At 43.7% G+C, this 17816-nt stretch overlaps 1 protein-coding gene across 2 annotated transcripts in view; it reads left to right on the top strand.

Moving 5' to 3' along the window:
- Nucleotides 1–17816, top strand: part of SPATS2 (spermatogenesis associated serine rich 2) — a 48746-nt gene that overhangs the window by 29623 nt on the left and 1307 nt on the right. For both annotated transcript variants that reach the window (XM_081898719.1, XM_081898720.1), the window contains exons 3-12: nucleotides 946–1025; nucleotides 1669–1777; nucleotides 3496–3545; nucleotides 4536–4797; nucleotides 5546–5752; nucleotides 8950–9085; nucleotides 12300–12358; nucleotides 13379–13488; nucleotides 15497–15599; nucleotides 16442–16647. In XM_081898719.1, coding sequence (XP_081754845.1) covers nucleotides 946–1025; nucleotides 1669–1777; nucleotides 3496–3545; nucleotides 4536–4797; nucleotides 5546–5752; nucleotides 8950–9085; nucleotides 12300–12358; nucleotides 13379–13488; nucleotides 15497–15599; nucleotides 16442–16647 — 1322 coding nt within the window. The remainder of the gene's footprint in view (nucleotides 1–945; nucleotides 1026–1668; nucleotides 1778–3495; nucleotides 3546–4535; nucleotides 4798–5545; nucleotides 5753–8949; nucleotides 9086–12299; nucleotides 12359–13378; nucleotides 13489–15496; nucleotides 15600–16441; nucleotides 16648–17816) is intronic.

Genomic DNA, 17816 nt, shown 5'->3' with positions numbered 1-17816 from the left:
AACAAAGGCAGCATTGAGACTGCTCCAGTTGTCTTAATTGATATCGGACTAGTTCTGTTAGAGGTTACACTTCCTTCGCTGCTGCTTTGATCCTTCTGTATTTTCCTTTTCTTTTGCCTGAGTAGGCTAACAAAGCAGAATTTCAACAACATGTTGGGGGTCTCACAAAACTGTACGGGTCAAAGCAGATCTTGCGAAAGATCGTCTTTCTGATCTGTTCAGCCTAGGCCTCCTGCTATGTTGAGCCTGTGTTGACTTCCACTTCTATCAAGTGTAGCGAAGTGGTTCTGTTCATGCTCTTGCTACATCAGCAGCAGTGTGCCATATGCTTACCTGGGTTAAATTCAGTGAATATTGGTGGTGTACATGTGGCTGGAAGCAGGCATGGACTGACTGAAAATGGGAGCATCAGCTAAAGGAGAGGATTGTGTCAATAGGCCATGAATCATTAAGGCAATACTGTACATTGCTGCTCCCAATTTTCTGCTGCCATTATGATTGCTCTGAAGTAGAGCTAAAGATTCACAAAGCTATGTTGAAGGCGTGTCTAACCCAATGATGAATCTTGAAGATAAGCTTTAGTATGCCAGACTAAGCTTCTGACCTTCAGAACTCATCACAAGCTCTTCCCAGGCAGTCTGATTTGGGGCTGGTCTTGCCATATTGCCAAGGCTGGCTGTTTTCAGAGTTCTGCTTCAAGGCAGTGTATACAATTGCTGCAGTATTCAACAGGTGGAACCCCTGTGCACTCTGCCTCTCTTGTGGGGTGTGTTTGCATACTCTTGTCACCAGGGATTGGATGAGACCTTTTAGCATAATCTCCAGCCTACTTTTTATTTTCTTTCTGCACAGCACAGTGTATATCTACAATTCGTCTGAGAGTTTATTTCCATCTTCTTGGTTCCTTTCATTCTGAATATTCTGTGTCTCTTTCCACTTCATCAGATTCATCAGGATTTATTTTTGATGTGCAGTCCAATACTGTGATGGCTCAAGGAGGTACCTTTGAAAACATGAAAGAGAAGGTAAGGAATTCCTGAACAGTTCTTGTAGCTGGGAGTTTGGCATGTTATATTGCTGCTAGATTCTTATGATCTGCGTCGGACAGAAATTTGGAGTAGATAGAGACCTCTGCTGTAGGCAAAGCTGTTACCCCTTTTGATTCTTTGATTCCTGTACTACTGGTTTGGGGGGAAATGATCTCTCTGTAACTCTCCATTTCTCCCTTGCCTCCTTTCCTCTGCCATTCCTGCAAGTGACTTTAAAGCCATGATTGAGACATGTGCATTACAAAAAAAAGAGGGGGGGGAGCTAGCATTTATTTGGGGGCAGAGATGTACTGGCCAGTTGCATTTGGCAACATATTGAATCATAATGTAAGCGTTGCAGTAATAACTGAAGCAAAAGGGACCCAGGTGGCTTCAGTGCTGCTGTGTGTTCATGTTGCTTCCAGCTATAGCGTCTGTGAGAGGCTTGCTTCCTTGGGATGGGCTTCAGAAAAACATTGCCAGAGAAAACAACACTAATGGGCTGTTCCCAGAGCAAAACTGAAACTGACATCAGCTGGAAGAAAAGAAACTTAACTAGTTTCCTGTGTTGGAAGCAAGGGGAAATGTTTGACTTGGAAGCAAGTGGTTAATATGTGACCTGCATATCTCATTTTTCTAGATCAGTGCTGTGAGAGCAATAGTCCCCAACCGCAGCAACAACGAAATTATCCTGGTGTTGCAGCACTTTGATAACTGTGTAGATCGAACGGTGCAGGCTTTCATGGAAGGTGAGATTTTTAATAACCAGGTTCTATCTCAGATGCTGGCTGTCATCTGTGATGGGGATAAATGGTGGGTATGGGTTATGGGCCTTGCATTGTGAATATGTGCAGTTAAAAACTCTTCACTTTTGCACCTAGTTTATTTGGTGTGGGTGTTTGTGATTCTTGGTTTTGTTGGGGACCAGGAAGGTAACATTTGGGGTGTGGAATTTGGTGTGGAGAAAGACTGGAAAAGAAGGAAGGGTGTAAGAGTAAAGAGTTCCACTCTGAGCATTTATTTCCTTTGCATGTTTTACATGCAAAGACAATCCACATAAAAGGGAAAATCAGTCCTCAGCTCTGTAAACTGTTGAGGGGAAAGTCTCCTGGGCAACTATTTTACAAAGATCACAAGCAAGCATGACATCCAAATATGTATCATTGTGGCAAAATAGATATTCCTGCAACTTTCACACAAGTATACATACTTAAAACAAATATTTGGTTCATGTAGGACATATGTGTGCAAAGCCCCCAAAATACTGTTTTCTAACTTTTTAATGAAGAAGCAGCCATACATTTCTAGATTTTACTTTCAGTCAACGTGGGATAGAAATTTGTTTCTCGGCTCAGAAGTTTGTGTGCTTGGATCAGTACAATTCTGCTTTAGCATCTGGGTTCTATATTGCACCATCTTGACAATATAAATTTCCACTTTTCCTGCTTCATTCTTTTGTATATGCTTATGTAGGTACATGAACATTTAAATGTTTATTACTTGAGGCTGGACAAGAGCCAGTTTGGTGGCCAGCCCAAATGTACCTCTCATTAAATGGTAATTGTCTTTAGACTACATAGGGAGAGTTTTTCTTGGCTTTTCTCAGAATGAGCAGCACATTGGTTTCATTCCTGAATATGTTTGTTTTCTTTCTTTCGTTCTTTCTTTTTTATATATATATACTCTTTCAGAATCTATTTAGGATCCACATGAAACAAAAAGGCCATATTTCGGTATAGGATTGAAACTAGAATTGTACGCACAGAGTTCTTAAACTCTTTTGTCGCTACACTACCATAAAAAAAAATCAACCTATGTGTAAATTATCTATGCAATGGCTAGAAATAATTTTTTAGTTACTTGGAAGTTAGTAGGCTGTACTTCCAGTGCCAGGAAACACCTCTGTATTAATGCAGTTTTATTGCTCCAGCACATGCATGCTGCAACACATTGCGTGGAACACTGTGATTCAGAAGGGGCACACTTGAGTTCAAATTAGATCTCTGCAGCAGCCTGTATCAGTTTTATCTAGTTCTCGCTGACATTTCTTGTGCCCAAACCAAACAGGCACTTTGTAACATACAAAGACTTTGAATATCACACACAGAAAGAGAAAATTCCTACAAGAGCATTTGGATGCCCCTTGTACGTAAATCCTCATCCCTCCTTCGTTTTTCTGGCTCTAACTTCATGGAAATTCAGGCTCTGCTATATTTTTCTCTTTGTTTTTTTTGGTCAAAAACTCTCAGAAAATACCTGGGGATAAGAGGATGGTCTGCTTTCCAACCCATGGGCAGAAAAGAAATATATAATTCTTCCCTTCATGTGCTATCTGCGCCACATCAGTTACTTATGTAACTCTAGATTCTCTTTTAATATCTCGTGTTACTATCTCCTTTCTACTTCACATTCATAGCGCATAATTCATAATACATTTCTGCTTACGATTTTTCTTTTTCGAAAACAGGTAGTGCCAGTGCAGTGTTGAAAGAATGGACAGTAACTGGAAAGAAAAAGGTAAGCCTTAATTTGGTCTTGAACTGCACTGTATTGGGTTGGTTTGGAGTCTTTCTGGAAGGACCATGGGGCTTTCTAAGCCCATCTTCTTGTACCACTCACACCAAACGGCAATGACACAAGAAAAAGAGAATTTGTCGTAGGGCAGCACTGCGTATTTATTACTAGATAATGTTGATCTGAGAAACTACTCCAGTGTCTGGTAGCTTTTGGAACAAAGTTTCAAAACCACAATTCACTTCTGCTTAGCATTATTGGTGTGTGTGTGTAAAATACTGCCCTATACCTGCAGGTTGGTTCACAGAATAAACAGAATATAAAACCACAAACCATTCATGAGAGACGGTATCATGTGAGAACATTTTCAGCTGGCATGCTGAAAAAAATTCCTAGTCCTGCAAAACTGTTCCTTGGCACCTGTCTATTAGGCTTCTTCCAGGTTCAGGGGTAGTTTTCTGATTTCTTGATTAAATTGTTATCCCTTTGGCCAGTGAAAATGTTACTCAGCCATGTCCCTGGCTTCTAAGATTTCACAGTGTGGTTCTCCCTTGCTGTCAAGCACACCTTTTCAGTTGCAAGGGCTAAAAATGGAAAGCTGCAACTCTCAGAGCCCACGAGAGCCCAGTGACACATCCTGTGCCTTTTCTGCATTTTTACAAAATAGTGGTCTGCACACATCTGTGAGTGCAGCCAGTCCTTCAGAATAATTGATGGTTGAGAGCAGTATTTTTAATGCTCTCCTCCACTAAAGTCTTTCTCTATGCACAGTTGCCATGCATAGTACACTTGGGCCACATTAATCTCAGTCTGTCGGTTCTAATTGTTAAATAAATCCATCCCACTTTTAAGGGATCAATGCCTAGGACGTTCAGCTATAAAGTATCTAATTATCTGATGTTCAAGTAGTAAGAATGATCCTGGAAATTAAGCTTAGCGTTTTTCTTTCCTCTCCCCCTTCCCCCTTGGTGGGGTGGATGTATTAATCCCTAGAACAAAAAGAAGAAAAGTAAGCCAAAGCCTCCTGCAGAATCGAGGGCCGGCCTTCCTGACCCCAGCAAGCCAGCATCCACCGAAGAAGAACAGTCTGTAGCTTCATCTGATAAGGGTGGGATCAACGGTTACCATGTCAATGGCTCGGCCAATGACACAGAGTCTGTGGACTCACTCAGCGAAGGTTTGGATGCGCTTTCCATAGATGCCAGAGAGTTGGAGGAGGGCGAGCCTGCAATGCCTGAGGTGCCTGATGGAGCAGGTTAGTTCTCTGTCAGGTTGTTGCCGAAAAGCAGTACTGCTGCTTGTGTGTGTAAAGAAATAGGAGGGCCTTGTTCTCTCCCTTCTGCTGTGCTTAAATATGTAATAATAATAAAAACAGATTAAATACCTTTTTTGCTGTTTAGCACTTTTAACAGAAAGGAGGTCAGCTAGTTCTTTGGAAATACGGTGGAAACTATTCCAGGTTCCCAGAGGAAGGAGATGACAATAGGAGCGAATTCTGCTACAGTCGCACCTTGGAAGTCAAACGGAATCTGTTCCAGAAGTCGGTTCAACTTCCAAAAGGTTCGGAAGCCAAAGGACGGCTTCTGATTGGCTGCAGGAAGTTCCTGCAGCCAATCAGAAGCTGCGGAAGGCACATTGGACGTTTGGCTTCCCAAAATAGTTTGCAAACTGGAAGAGTCACTTCCAGGTTTGCAGCGTTTGGGGGCCAAAACGAGAACTAAGCTGTTCAAAAACCAAGGTATGACTGTATAAGGTTGGGTATCTAAATTTTGCACTAAAGGCTCACTTAGAAGTGGCTTCATAGAGATGGATGCTAGTGTATCTTCTAGGTAGATGAGCGTTCATAGCACATTGTTCTTTCTGGTGATATGGTGCTCTGCCAAAACTATAAAGAGGTGCCTAGGAAAAATAGTTTGGGAACCCTGGCTTACATAATTGCACTGTTTTACTGTGTTATGATCTTCAGATGCATGAAGTAGGACCTTCTTTTCCTCCCTCTTTAGTAACATTAGAAAACGGGCTAGCAGACCTCAGTCCAAAGCCTGCCACCACACGGTCTTCCCAGAATGCCCAGCCTCTCCGGGTGCAGCCTGAACTGAGAAGCTCCAGCAAGCCGCTCTCCAGGCCTGTATCCAGCAACCATTCACCTGCCCCTTCATCTCTGACGATGCTGGATGAGGTCCCTGCATCCTCTGGAAACAAAAAGCTAGGTAGGCTGGGTGGGATCTGTGACTGCTGCATGATTCTATTGTTCATTTTCTAGGCTTCGCTGAGCACATAATAGTTTTGCCGAGCAGATCTGGAAACAGCTACAGAGTGACTACATTTGTTCTAATTACTGGGCTGAAAAGTTTTAATGTGTGCCTCTTCTTGCCTCACCATGGGGGTAGGAATGGATAGCATTGGACTAGGATCCGAAAGACACCTAGGTCCAGAGCCTGCTCAGCCATAAACAACACTGGATGACATTGTCCCAAGTCACTCTCAGCCTGACCCTCCCTCACAGCTTCTATGAAGGTAGAAGAGGAAGAACCTGACCCACCATATATGCTGCTCCCAACTCCTTGAAGAATGGTGGTATAAAAGATGAGAGAAATAAATGTGCCCACATCAATGGGATCTTGAAAACTAGATATAAAATTGAAAGCTGTTAGCTCTTAGTTCCATATGCTGTAAAGAGTGTATACAAAGGCATTAGAGATGTACAGTTGTACTTTGAAAGTCGAATGCCTTGGGAGTCGAATGTTTCGGCTCCCGAACGATTGAAAACCGGAAGTGAGTGTTTTGGTTTTTGAATGATTTTTGGAAGCCAAACGTCTGGTGTGGCTTCCGTGGCTTCCAGTTTGCTGCAGGAAGCTCCTGCAGCCAATCAGAAGCCATGCCTTAGCTGTCGAATGTTTTGGAAGTTGAACGGACTTCGCAAATGGATTCCGTTCAGCTTCTAAGGTACGACTCTATTCTGTTTGTCTTGTTCATGTCCAGCAGTCTTAGGAACATGTCTGCATGCTGCTCCTCAGCCCAATATAAATTAATCATTTATATTACTGTTCTGCAGCTCTTTGGGCTAGATTCAACTAAATAATTGCACTAGCAGGAACCAGCAATATAAGTCCCACTGGTGCAAAGTGATTTTTCTCAGCTTTTTTTCCTCCATACACTGCCCTCCTCAAATCAGCTTTGGGATTAGAACAGCAAAAGAAGGAAAAAATGGTTCTAGCACACAGAAATATGTGTGCTGACAGAACAATTGTAATAGCACAGCATTGAATTTTTTATGTCCATTATCTTGTAAAAATGCATTAAGAAGACGTTTTCTAAACAATAAATCACCATCCTTGTCTTTCACTGTGTTTTAACACAAACACTGTGCTAGCTGCTACATTGGTATCGTGCACCTGGTGGGTCCTGAGTTGTGATCTTCCTGTGGAAGATTGAAACTGATAGCTCACCTCCTCCTTCCCCACTGCCTTGGTGGTAACTTTCCAAGCCTGCTTTAATGTCAGACTGCTGCCACCCCTGTAGTTCTTGTCCAGTTTTATGCTTGTTCTGCAAGTCCTGTGGTTGTCCCAGCTCTGAGGCTTATCCCCTGGATGATTTGAGAACATAAGTCACCAGGCGAAATGTCTCTTCCCTGTTGAATTTGAATTCCAGCTCTGCTTCCATTTGGGCTGCAGAGACCTCTTGTAAGGTACAGAATGTGTTAGGTAAGCCGGGGCTTCATTTGCAGAGCGCATTAGGCAGACAGTCTGCTGAAATTGAATTTAATTAAATTGCCTAGTGGTGGGAGGATTATGAGCGCTTTAATAGGAATGTTGCATCTTTGTTGAGCAGGCTATAGATGACACCCTGTCTGTTAACTGCCTTTCCTCCAGCTGCTATAAAACTAAGACACAGAGTTGGTTAACTGAAATCCTTTAATTAGTTGGTTTTCCTGCTCAATCGTTGCCCACTGTTCATATAATTTAGAATTTGTACTCTCCTATATTTTTTCATGATGTTCCTTACTGGAAACTTTTCAAGATCGTGTGCATTCCCATGACGCGAGCCAGTATCTCAAAGAAACCTGGTGGTTAATGAGAAGCGGCAGTTTCTTACCATTCCTTCCTTTCGTCTCCTCTGTTCCTGTCTCTACCTGTCGGCAGCAAGGACCTCCAAGACCTTGATTCTAAGCATGGCCATTATCCCTAACTTCGGGGAGAGATGAACATCCGGCTCCCAGCATCAATGGTTCACCTTCTCGCAGTAACAAGGGCTATAACAAGCAACTGGCAGTTTAGCTTAGCAGGGGGTGAATGGAAATAAGCATGGAGATGTGCTCTGCTGGAGAGATGAGGCAGAGTGTCTATAACCTTCATTGCTCTCTCTTGAGTCTTTCATCTTTTCTTTTAGAAGAAACTACTCTTGTACAAGGGACGCGGGTGGCGCTGTGGGTTAAACCACAGAGCCTAGGACTTGCTTGATCAGAAGGTCGGCGGTTCGAATCCCCGTGACGGGGTGAGCTCCCGTTGCTCGGTCCCTGCTCCTGCCAACCTAGCAGTTCGAAAGCACGTCAAAGTGTTAGTAGATAAATAGGTACCGCTCCGGCGGGAAGGTAAACGGCGTTTCCGTGTGCTGCTCTGGTTCGCCAGAAGTGGCTTAGTCATGCTGGCCACATGACCCGGAAGCTGTACGCCGGCTCCCTCGGCCAATAAAGCGAGATGAGCGCCGCAACCCCAGAATCGGTCATGAGTGGACCTAATGGTCAGAGGTCCCTTTACCTTTACCTACTCTTGTACAGATTTGAGTTTACTAGGGGGAAACGCCTTCTCAAAGTTAAAACTCTGAAATTTAATTCATAATTAGATGCCCCACATGTGCAAACAGTCCAGTGCATCTGGCATATTCTTGAAGTCAAGGTATCATCTTCTGGTCAATCTGGTAATCTGTTGTTTTAAAAAACAAATGGCAATTAGTCAGTAGTTGACTATGCATTAATTTCATTGCTGAAGGTAAGCCCCACTAGGATGCGTCTCACCTAGGAACTTTGATTGGGAACTCCTGGGTTGATTCTACTGAAGGCAGGGCTTACATTTGGTGCTGAATTTAAACTTTGTGCAAAAGCGGGATGCAAGCCCCGCTTTTACCAGGAACCTTTGCAGCCATGGCTTAATTCATGTGAAGGAAGAGAGGAAGAGCGCCCCTTAGAGTGTGCGCCCATATCTTCCTTTTGAAGTTGAATTGCTTTGCTTCAAGGGATTTACTGGTAGGCGGTCCCATGCACCTGTCAAAAATGCTCAACGGAGGATTGATCAGTTCTGGATTGGGCCTTCAGGCGGATCCAGTTCCTCACCTCTGCTTTTATAGCAATTTGGAAAACTTGGATGGACTAACATTAGATGGCTTTGTGTGTTTCTTTTCCCCCCGGCAGGTTCTAATATTGAAAAATCAGTGAAAGACCTCCAACGGTGCACTGTGTCACTGGCTCGGTATCGTGTTGTAGTTAAAGAAGAAATGGATGCCTCCATTAAGAAAATGAAACAGGCCTTTGCAGAACTTCAGAGCTGGTATGCTAACACCTGTAGAGGCTGAATTATTCAGATATGAATAAGTTTAGCATGTCTTGGAAAAAGGCAACCACTTTACTTTTACGAGTGTTTTCCTTGGGGCCTGTCACTTGTAAGGTAGTCATGTAGGTAGTGTAGATGGTCAAGTGTATCTTCTCATTGATGGTGGTTGTTTGGAAAGGCTGCCACCAGTAACTGAAGCTGGTGGTGGTCTTCATGTGACAAACCTGGCTACCAATCCAAGCTATTGGACCCTGAAACATCATATAACAGTTCTGCATTAAAGGCGGCCACAATCTCCTCCCATTGTTCCTTGAAGCCGCTGAACTATGCATGTCTTGAAATGCCCACAACTGCAAGGAAAGCCCCCTTTTGGGGGAAGGGCTGAAGACGTGAAGCCCATGATCTGTATGCCAATGGTCCAGGTTTACAAATCCCCTGTGAGGCCCTTGTTGCAATTGTGCACTCTGACGTGGTGAAGCATAACTAAATTCTGAAGGAATAGATATTTAATTCAGGGGTTGCCAGTGGGGCACCCATGGGCTCAGTGGTGCTCTTGAAGTCTTCCCCTGGTCAGATGGCAAAACATCTGGGCCCCTTGGTCAAAAGGTGGCGAGGGCAGTCACCTCTGTCTTCCTTGAAAAGCACACATTGCTGAAGGAAAAAGTTGGAAGAGTGACACTCTTTCCAGTTTCCTTTTTCAACTCATGTGCTTTCCAAGGCTCAAAATTCACATGCACTTCCTCCCTGTCTCTCGGCTGAGTGGGCTCTTCCAGAGGGGAAACTGACTGAGGCAGTTACTGAGTTTTGCCCATAGTGTTAGCATATTTCTGTAGTGGTTTCCCATCTGTGGAATGCTCTCCCCAGGGAAGTTCAGCTGGTGCCTTCATTATACACCTTTAAGTGTCAGGGGAAAATGTTCCTCTTTGACTAGGCCTTTGGCTGATTGGCATCCAATGCCCTTTTAAAATGGGTTGGGGGGGTTGGGTTGCTTTTGTTTTTATTATGTATTTCGTGTTTTTACATTGTGAGTTTATGATGTAATCTCCCTGAGACCTGTGCTGTGGTCGAAACCACTGACCCTCGTGGGCTTGCCGATCGACAGGTCCGCGGTTCGAATCCCCTCAACAGGATGAGCTCCCATTGCTCTGTCCCAGCTTCTGCCAACCTAGCAGTTCGAAAGCACACCAGTGCAAGTAGATAAATAAGTACCGCTGCAGTGGGAAGGTAAACTGTATTTCCGTGTGCTCTAGTTTCCGTCACGGTGTTCCACTGCGCCAGAAGCAGTTTAGTTGTGCTGGCTACATGACCCAGAAAGTTGTCTGTGGACAAACGCCGGCTCCCTCTGCCTGAAAGTGAGATGAGTGCCACAACCCCATAGTCGCCTTTGACTGGACTCAACCGTCCAGGGGCCCTTTAGTTTTACCTTTATAGGGCGGTATACAAATTTAATAAATAATAATAATTAATTGGTCAAGCATTATTTTGAGCGCCACAACCCCATAGTCGCCTTTGAATGGACTTAACATTCCAGGGGGTCCTTTACTTTTACCTTTATAGGGCGGTATACAAATTTAATAAATAATAATAATCAATTGGTCAAGCATTATTTTCGCCCATCAGTGCCCCTTTCTGTGGGTTATAATCTCTGCAAAATGAGAGCTCTAGTTTTGCTAACTTAAAAAGTCCTCCTCTTGTAACAATTAATTCTTTGCTCTTTGACTCACACTTGCGTCATGTTCAGAAAGGTCAAAGACCCGAGTGTGGTTCAGCAGCCTGGCTCAGATAAGTCTGTGTGTCCCAGTTGCTATGGGAAGGGTGAGGGTGGAATCAGCAGAAACCAGGAAGTTCAGTTCCGTGACACCGGGATATATAGTGCCTGTTTGGAAGCAAGCCAGGGGAACCTCCTTCAATAAATGTCAAGTAGAGAAGGTTCCTGCAGGGAGGCTTTTGTACACAGGACTGATAAAACACTGAGCCTGGGGTCAGCCAAGATTATTTGCCTTTTCCTTAAAACGCAGTGACGGGTCTGCTAGAAAGAATCTCTTCCACATTCCCTGTGGGTTTCAAGGAACAACTGTTGCACGGGTTGAAGTCAGTGCAGACAAATGAAATGCTTTTCTGTCCATTTCTGAGGAAACCAATTCATCTCAATATGTAAAGCAGGAAGGGTGTCACAGGAGCAACCCGTTTTGGAAGAATTTTAGTTTTAGATGCTGTGATGGTTGACACAGCAGAATTGTTCCTTAACACCACAGGAGTTGCAGTTGGTTTTAAAAAGATGTTATATTGTCATATTGTCTTCTGTAAGACATACCAAGCAGTGGAACGAGAATAGAACACAATGCTAAGCTTTCTTTCAATAGAGTTCCCTCCAGAGAACCAGCCTTCCTGTGGCAGACACAGTTGCCTTAGGCTGTGTGTGTGGCCCTTTGAGGTGCCATTTCAGATTATGTGGGCAACAGCATTTGCAGCAAAAGAATTAAGGCCACCTAGAACTGTAGAAAAGGGACGCAGGTTGCGCTGTGGGTTAAACCACAGAGCCTAGGACTTGCTGATCAGAAAGTCGGTGGTTCGAATCTCCGCGACGGGGTGAGCGCCCATTGTTCGGTCCCTGCTCCTGCCAACCTAGCAGTTTGAAAGCACGTCAAAGTGCAAGTAGATAAATAGGTACTGCTCTGGCGGGAAGGTAAACGGCGTTTCCGTGTGCTGCTCTGGTTTGCCAGAAGTGGCTTAGTCATGCTGGCCACATGACCCGGAAGCTGTACGCCGGCTCCCTCAGCCAATAAAGTGAAATGAGCGTTGCAACCCCAGAGTCGGTCACGACTGGACCTAATGGTCAGGGGTCCCTTTACCTTTAGAACTGTAGAAAATTCTGAAGAATCAGAGCTTAAACCTCAAAGTCAAGGTTCTTCTGATTTCCAGGCAGTGAATTGATTGTGCCGTGTTTCTGTGCACTCAATAAAGTTATGTCACGAATTCTGGAAAGGGCTTGCAGTTTTCTGCTGCCATCTGTTGGCTCATTCTTTATACTGGTACTGATCCATTCAAGCGCACTGAACAGCATGAACAATTCACATGCCTCTTGTCCCTGTTCTTTCTGCATAGGGTTTATAGCAGACTTGTTTTTTGTCCACAGTCTGACAATATACAGGCTATAAGTGTAAAAGGTTTGCCCCTCTCACCTCTATATTTTATCCTCCTTTTTTTCTAGTCTCATGGATCGAGAAGTAGCCCTTCTAGGTGAAATGGACAAAGTGAAAGCAGAAGCAAGTAAGTATTTTGTTTTGTTTTTAAAGAAATTGTGTTAATAGCATTTTTGTATGGAAATGCAGTGACTTAAAAACAAACAGTGAGCCAGACCTTCTCTCCAGCCCATTCCATGTCCCTTCCAAATATAAAATCCATTATCTCATAGGCAAAAATGGCATTAAATGAGTGAATTCTGAGTACAAATACCAAAGTCTTGCAGGTATGGGCAAAACTGCAGTTTCCACTGCTGTAACTAACCTGAGCAACAGGCCGAACAAGGGCTAGGGCACAGACAATACCCACTTGAGTCTCATTTTTTGGTGTGAGAACTTGATTATGAAACTTAATTCAATAAGGCTTGTCTATAAGAAGACTTCAGGAACACCTCAATAGCTCCATCAACAGTTGTGTCATCTGGGTGCATGGGTCTTATTTTAAAGAACTAAATGGCTAGGCATAACATACCAAAGAAATTGCTTCCTCCCTGTGTCCCATTATAATGTCAAAGACAGGCGCATATATCGTACCTTTTGCATCCCCCCCCCCATTGGAAAAGTAGCAGCTTCAGTGAGGTAACTATTTAGCAGGAAATCGATCCTGGGGGGGAAGGGTTAACATCACTCCCAACCCTTGGCATTTCACGTACAAGCAAGATTGCATTAATGTACACATTTGCTATTATTATTATTAGCGCTATTAGCATTTGATCCTATCCGTATATCTCCAATATTGCATCATGTTTAGTCCTGAAAGCTCCAGTTTAACAAATGCAATCAGTCCAAGTCAGGGCAGAGTGTGTGGAAGCCTTCTAGGTGGATTCCTCATAACTATTGAACTCCTACTCCCTAGAGTTGGCCTTTTGGGGCTACGTACAGTTGGCGTTTTTAGCATCTGCTTTAATGTAGGTTTCAGTTTTGTTCATTAATTTGCTGCTTGCAATGAGCTGCTAATATCAGTGAGCCAGTGATTAGTATCACTGAGCTGGTTATGTAACTGCCTTGGGCATCATAACCGCTTGGTCTGCATTCCTTTACATTTCAGTGGACATCCTAAGCAGCCGGCAAAAGAAGGCAGAGGCACTGAAGAAGATGACTGATGTGGCTGTCCGAATGTCCGAGGAGCAGTTGGTAGAGCTTAGAGCTGATATAAAGGTGAACCTTGGACTTCTGTGTGCTATACTAGCCCTGTTCTTGCCATTATTCATGATTAAACAGCTGATGTAGAAGTGGACTAAACAGCTGATGTAGAAGTCAGAGCAAAGTGGAGTCAGAAATAGTAACCATGTAGCCATAGCTTAATTCCCTGGTATCCTCCTGTTACAGGAGAATTGTAGCTGAATTTACCGTATTTTTCGCTCTATAAGACGCACCAGACCATAAGACGCACCTAGTTTTTGGAGAAGGAAAACAAGAAAAAAAATATTCTGAATCCCAGAAGCCAGAATAGCAGGAAGGGATCGCTATGCAGCGAAAGCAGCAATCCCTTTTGCTGTTCTGGTTTCTGGGATAGCTGTGCATCCTGCATTCACTCCATAAGACGCACACACATTTCCCCTTTTTAGGAGGGAAAAAGTGAATCTTATAGAGCAAAAAATACAGTATATTTTGCATGTAGGATGGTCCAGGCTCAGTCCATCGTACCATTTTGTGTTAAGGAGTGCTCTTGCATACCTGAGCTGCGAAGAGTCTCTGGAGAATGTTTGACCTTGATAGGGTCAGGGTTGAGAGGACTAGGCTAGGCACTGGTCTTCCAACTGGTGGGTCACAGAATCATACAGTTGTAGAGTCGGAAGGGACCCCGAGGGTCATCTAGTCCAACCCCCTTCCTCGCAGGCAGGCATTTCAGCACATGGTTGCCCACCCAATTTAAAACCATACCAGGCCTTTCATAGCTTTGCTGATGTGCTAGCGGTTTTATTGCTGCACCACTAGGAGTGGCCTAATTCGAGGTGGGTTGCAACAGGAGCACTACCACCATGCATATATATGGTAAAAGATTAAAAATTGGGCCCCAAAATACATGTTCTGGGTCTGAAAAGGTTGCAGAGAGAGAGAGAGAAGAGAGACTTGGTATCCTCTTGAAACGTGTTGCTGGAATTGTGCCGATGTTCACCTTGGTAGCAAAAGAACCTTTGAAAGAACACATTCTTCATAAGGAACCTCTTCTTACTGATAGTCTCCGGAACCAGCTCTGCACAGGTGTGTTTCCAAGGGTGTCTGAAGTTCTAACTTTTTCCTCCATCTGAATAATAGAAAGAACCTCCAAGGTATTCCAGGCTTCTGCCAATGCAGGAAATCCACTGCTACAATATCCCCAATCGGTGGCCATCTAGTCAAAGCTAAGGTTTCATTAAAAGTTCTCAATCTGATCTTTTTTTATTTCTAAAGAAAACCAAGATAAAGTGCTCAGATTAAATAAATGTATGTAAATTCATTTGCTTGCACAATGCATTTCAAAACATTGCATTCCCCTTTTTCCTGACAAACATTTGCACTTCACTGGTGTTCAGCATCTCGTTTAGAGAGAAATTCCAGTCTAGACAAGAACCTCTCAGCTACCAAGCAGAAACCTTTGCCTGTGCTTTCTCTTTACATTTGTTCTCACTTTTGTTTTCTAAAAAGTAGAATAATCTATCTGATCATGGAGCACCAAGCATGCTTGCTTCAAACACATAGCTCCAATAAATGCTCTTTTTTTCCCTACCACCAGAGGGCAGAACAAAGTTGCATAAACATCCCACTGAGCTCAGACACACTGTTCCACCAGCAAGACCATGCATCTCATGTAAATTACCATTAATGTAAGGTTACCAGACGTCCCCGTTTCCCAGGGACAGTCCCTGGATTTACAAATCAGTCCCCATACAAAATCCATTGAAGCTGAAAAGTGTTCATTGAAAAAAAATCTGGTAACCTTACATTAATGACACTGGAATGAATGTTTTGAAAACGCTTGCAGATAAATGGGATTTCCTTGCAATTGGAGGGCTTAGTTTTCTGCAGCTGTGTTGGTGAAGGTAGCATGTACTTTGGACACACTCTCGCAAGCTATGCCTTGGCAGATCTCTTGGCGTTGGGGCCTCAGCTTGGCTCAAACCCTGAACATACTTAACAGAACGTCATTAATGGAACCTCAACATGCCGGCATTTTCCTCTTTAGCACTTTGTTAGTGAGCGCAAATACGATGAAGATCTTGGAAGGGTGGCTCGTTTCACTTGTGACCTAGATGCACTCAAGAGGAGCATTGAATCTTTTGGACAAGGTGAGCCAACCCTGTGTGTGTGTGTGTGTGTGTGTGTGTGTGTGTGTAGTATAGATAAGTTCTTCCTCTCATTTCCAAAGCTATTATAAAAAGAAATAATTTTATGGTACCCTAAAGGTGTGACAATGCCATGTTTTGCTGTGACACCAAATTCAGCATTGTCTGTGCAGAGGAAGAGGGAATTGCTAAGTAAGGCTTTATTGGGGATTTGGACATTTCAAATTCAAACTTCTGTTCTGCCATTCATCTGTCTTTTGTCCTTGGGAGGTCATCTGCTTCAGAGCTCTGATGGTTGTACTAATGAAGTGGAAACAGGTGGGGGCTGCAACGAAATGTTGCAGTTCATTCTCCCTCCTAAAAGGAGGTGGGCTCCTGTTTTAGAATTAACCCCACGTAGCCATTCAACCTTTCCCCTCACTCCTTTCCTCTTGATGTATCGCTCCTTTTCCAATTGTTACTCTACATTCAGTGGCTAAATTCAGTCCCTATTGGACAATGCGTAATTTTTGCCACTTTAAGGTGTTTATCTTTTAAAGGGGGGAAACTGCAAACCTTGGGATTTATGGAAGAATTGCTGCATTTTGGCTACAGTCCTGTGGCTGACCACCACTTGAGTTCCCTATTGGGAAAAGTTTGTAATATTACCACAAGGGTGCTGCAGGAATAGAGAGAGAAGACTCCCCCCCCCATGTAACACATCACCTTTGAATATGCAGCACTTTATCTCTCATTGTTGTCAAGAGGAGGTAAATTCTCCTTGGACTCTGTTATAGAAGATGTGTGCAGGGGATTCAGATTACGACAGCCTCTTCCTAAGAGCTTGCCTTGTGTTCTTATTTCAGTTTCGCACCCAAAGAACAGCTACTCCACCAGGTCACGGTGCAGCTCTATTGCCACGTCTGTGAGCAGCCCAGATGAGCCCAGTGCCGCAAGCACAGTATGTGCCTCTGTTTCTGCTCCGAGCCTTACGACGACCAATAAGAAACCACCACCCCCTGCAGAAGCCGCTGCAAATGCAACAAGCCGTCCATATCAGCCCTACCGTGAGGTAATGGATTAATGTTGCCTGTTGTGGTTGCAATTGGCATGTGGTTGGACCATGAGTACATTGCTTTGAATGGCCTTTGCTTGTAATGTAAGAACGAGTGGCTGCAGCCCCTCTTGTTTATATCTCAGCTTTGCATTCGCTGCCAGCCTTGCAACATGGAGGCTACCACAAAAGGCCAGACTACCAAAGCCCTGGGCTCCTTGTGGCTCAAAAGGGCTATGGCTCTGTGTCTCTTCCACTCTTTTTCTGCATGCATTCATGCACCCTAAACGGCTTTTTAGCAGGCCAGGAGTAGAGGGAGCTATGCTTCCTCATGGCTGTGAATAAACAAGGCAGTTGTGCTGTGGTGCAGGGGTTCCCCCCACCGTGGTTGCCAGATTTCATTGGGATGGTCTGTGGTATATCTGAAAAAATACAATTAACAATCATACAGCATCTAGCTGCATTGCAATTGCTACAAAAGGCCTTAAGGTGGTCCACCAAGACCCTCAGTGGTTTTCAGGTGGTCCGTGGGGGGAAAGTTTAGGAACCACTGAATAGGCAGGGGCATGTGGAAGTCGTCATCTTAATTTCCCATGGGCAACCTTTTTCCTGTATGCTGGACTGATCGGAAGAGGCTTGCCTTTATTGTGTCCATTTGCACAAAAATTTAAAAATATGCTTAAATCCATATTCCCTGAAAATAGAACGAAAATCTGTTAGTACAGTGGTACCTCTGGTTTCGTACTTAATTCGTTCCAGAGGTCTGTTCTTAACCTAAAACTGTTCTTAACCTGAAGCACCTCTTTAGCTAATTGGGCCTCCCGCTGCTGCTGTGCCGCCGCACGATTTCTATTCTTATCCTGAAGCAAAGTTCTTAACCCAAGATATTATTTCTGGGTTAGCGGAGTCTGTAACCTGAAGTGTATGTAACCCGAGGTACCACTGTAACTAGAAAGTGTATCCAATATAAAATGCTCTCTTCCATTTTTTTATATATTGTACAAATATGCTCAAGTGATGCCTTGCAGGTTTAAAGATGTGCTTGTCATCACTAATATCTTTTTTTAAAAAAATTAACTTGAGCCTAGTTGTCTAAATGCTCTAACTCTGTTAATAGATGTGGGAGTGGGCACTGTCCTTTTTGAATCACTCCTAAAACAGGAGCCTGGCAAGACATTCTTGTTAAA

The sequence above is a fragment of the Podarcis melisellensis genome, assembly GCF_964234715.1.
Source record: "Podarcis melisellensis genome assembly, chromosome: 2".
Lineage (NCBI taxonomy): Eukaryota > Metazoa > Chordata > Lepidosauria > Squamata > Lacertidae > Podarcis > Podarcis melisellensis.
The sequence above is the reverse complement of the archived record's forward strand: the minus strand, read 5'-3'. Positions and strand labels throughout refer to the sequence as shown.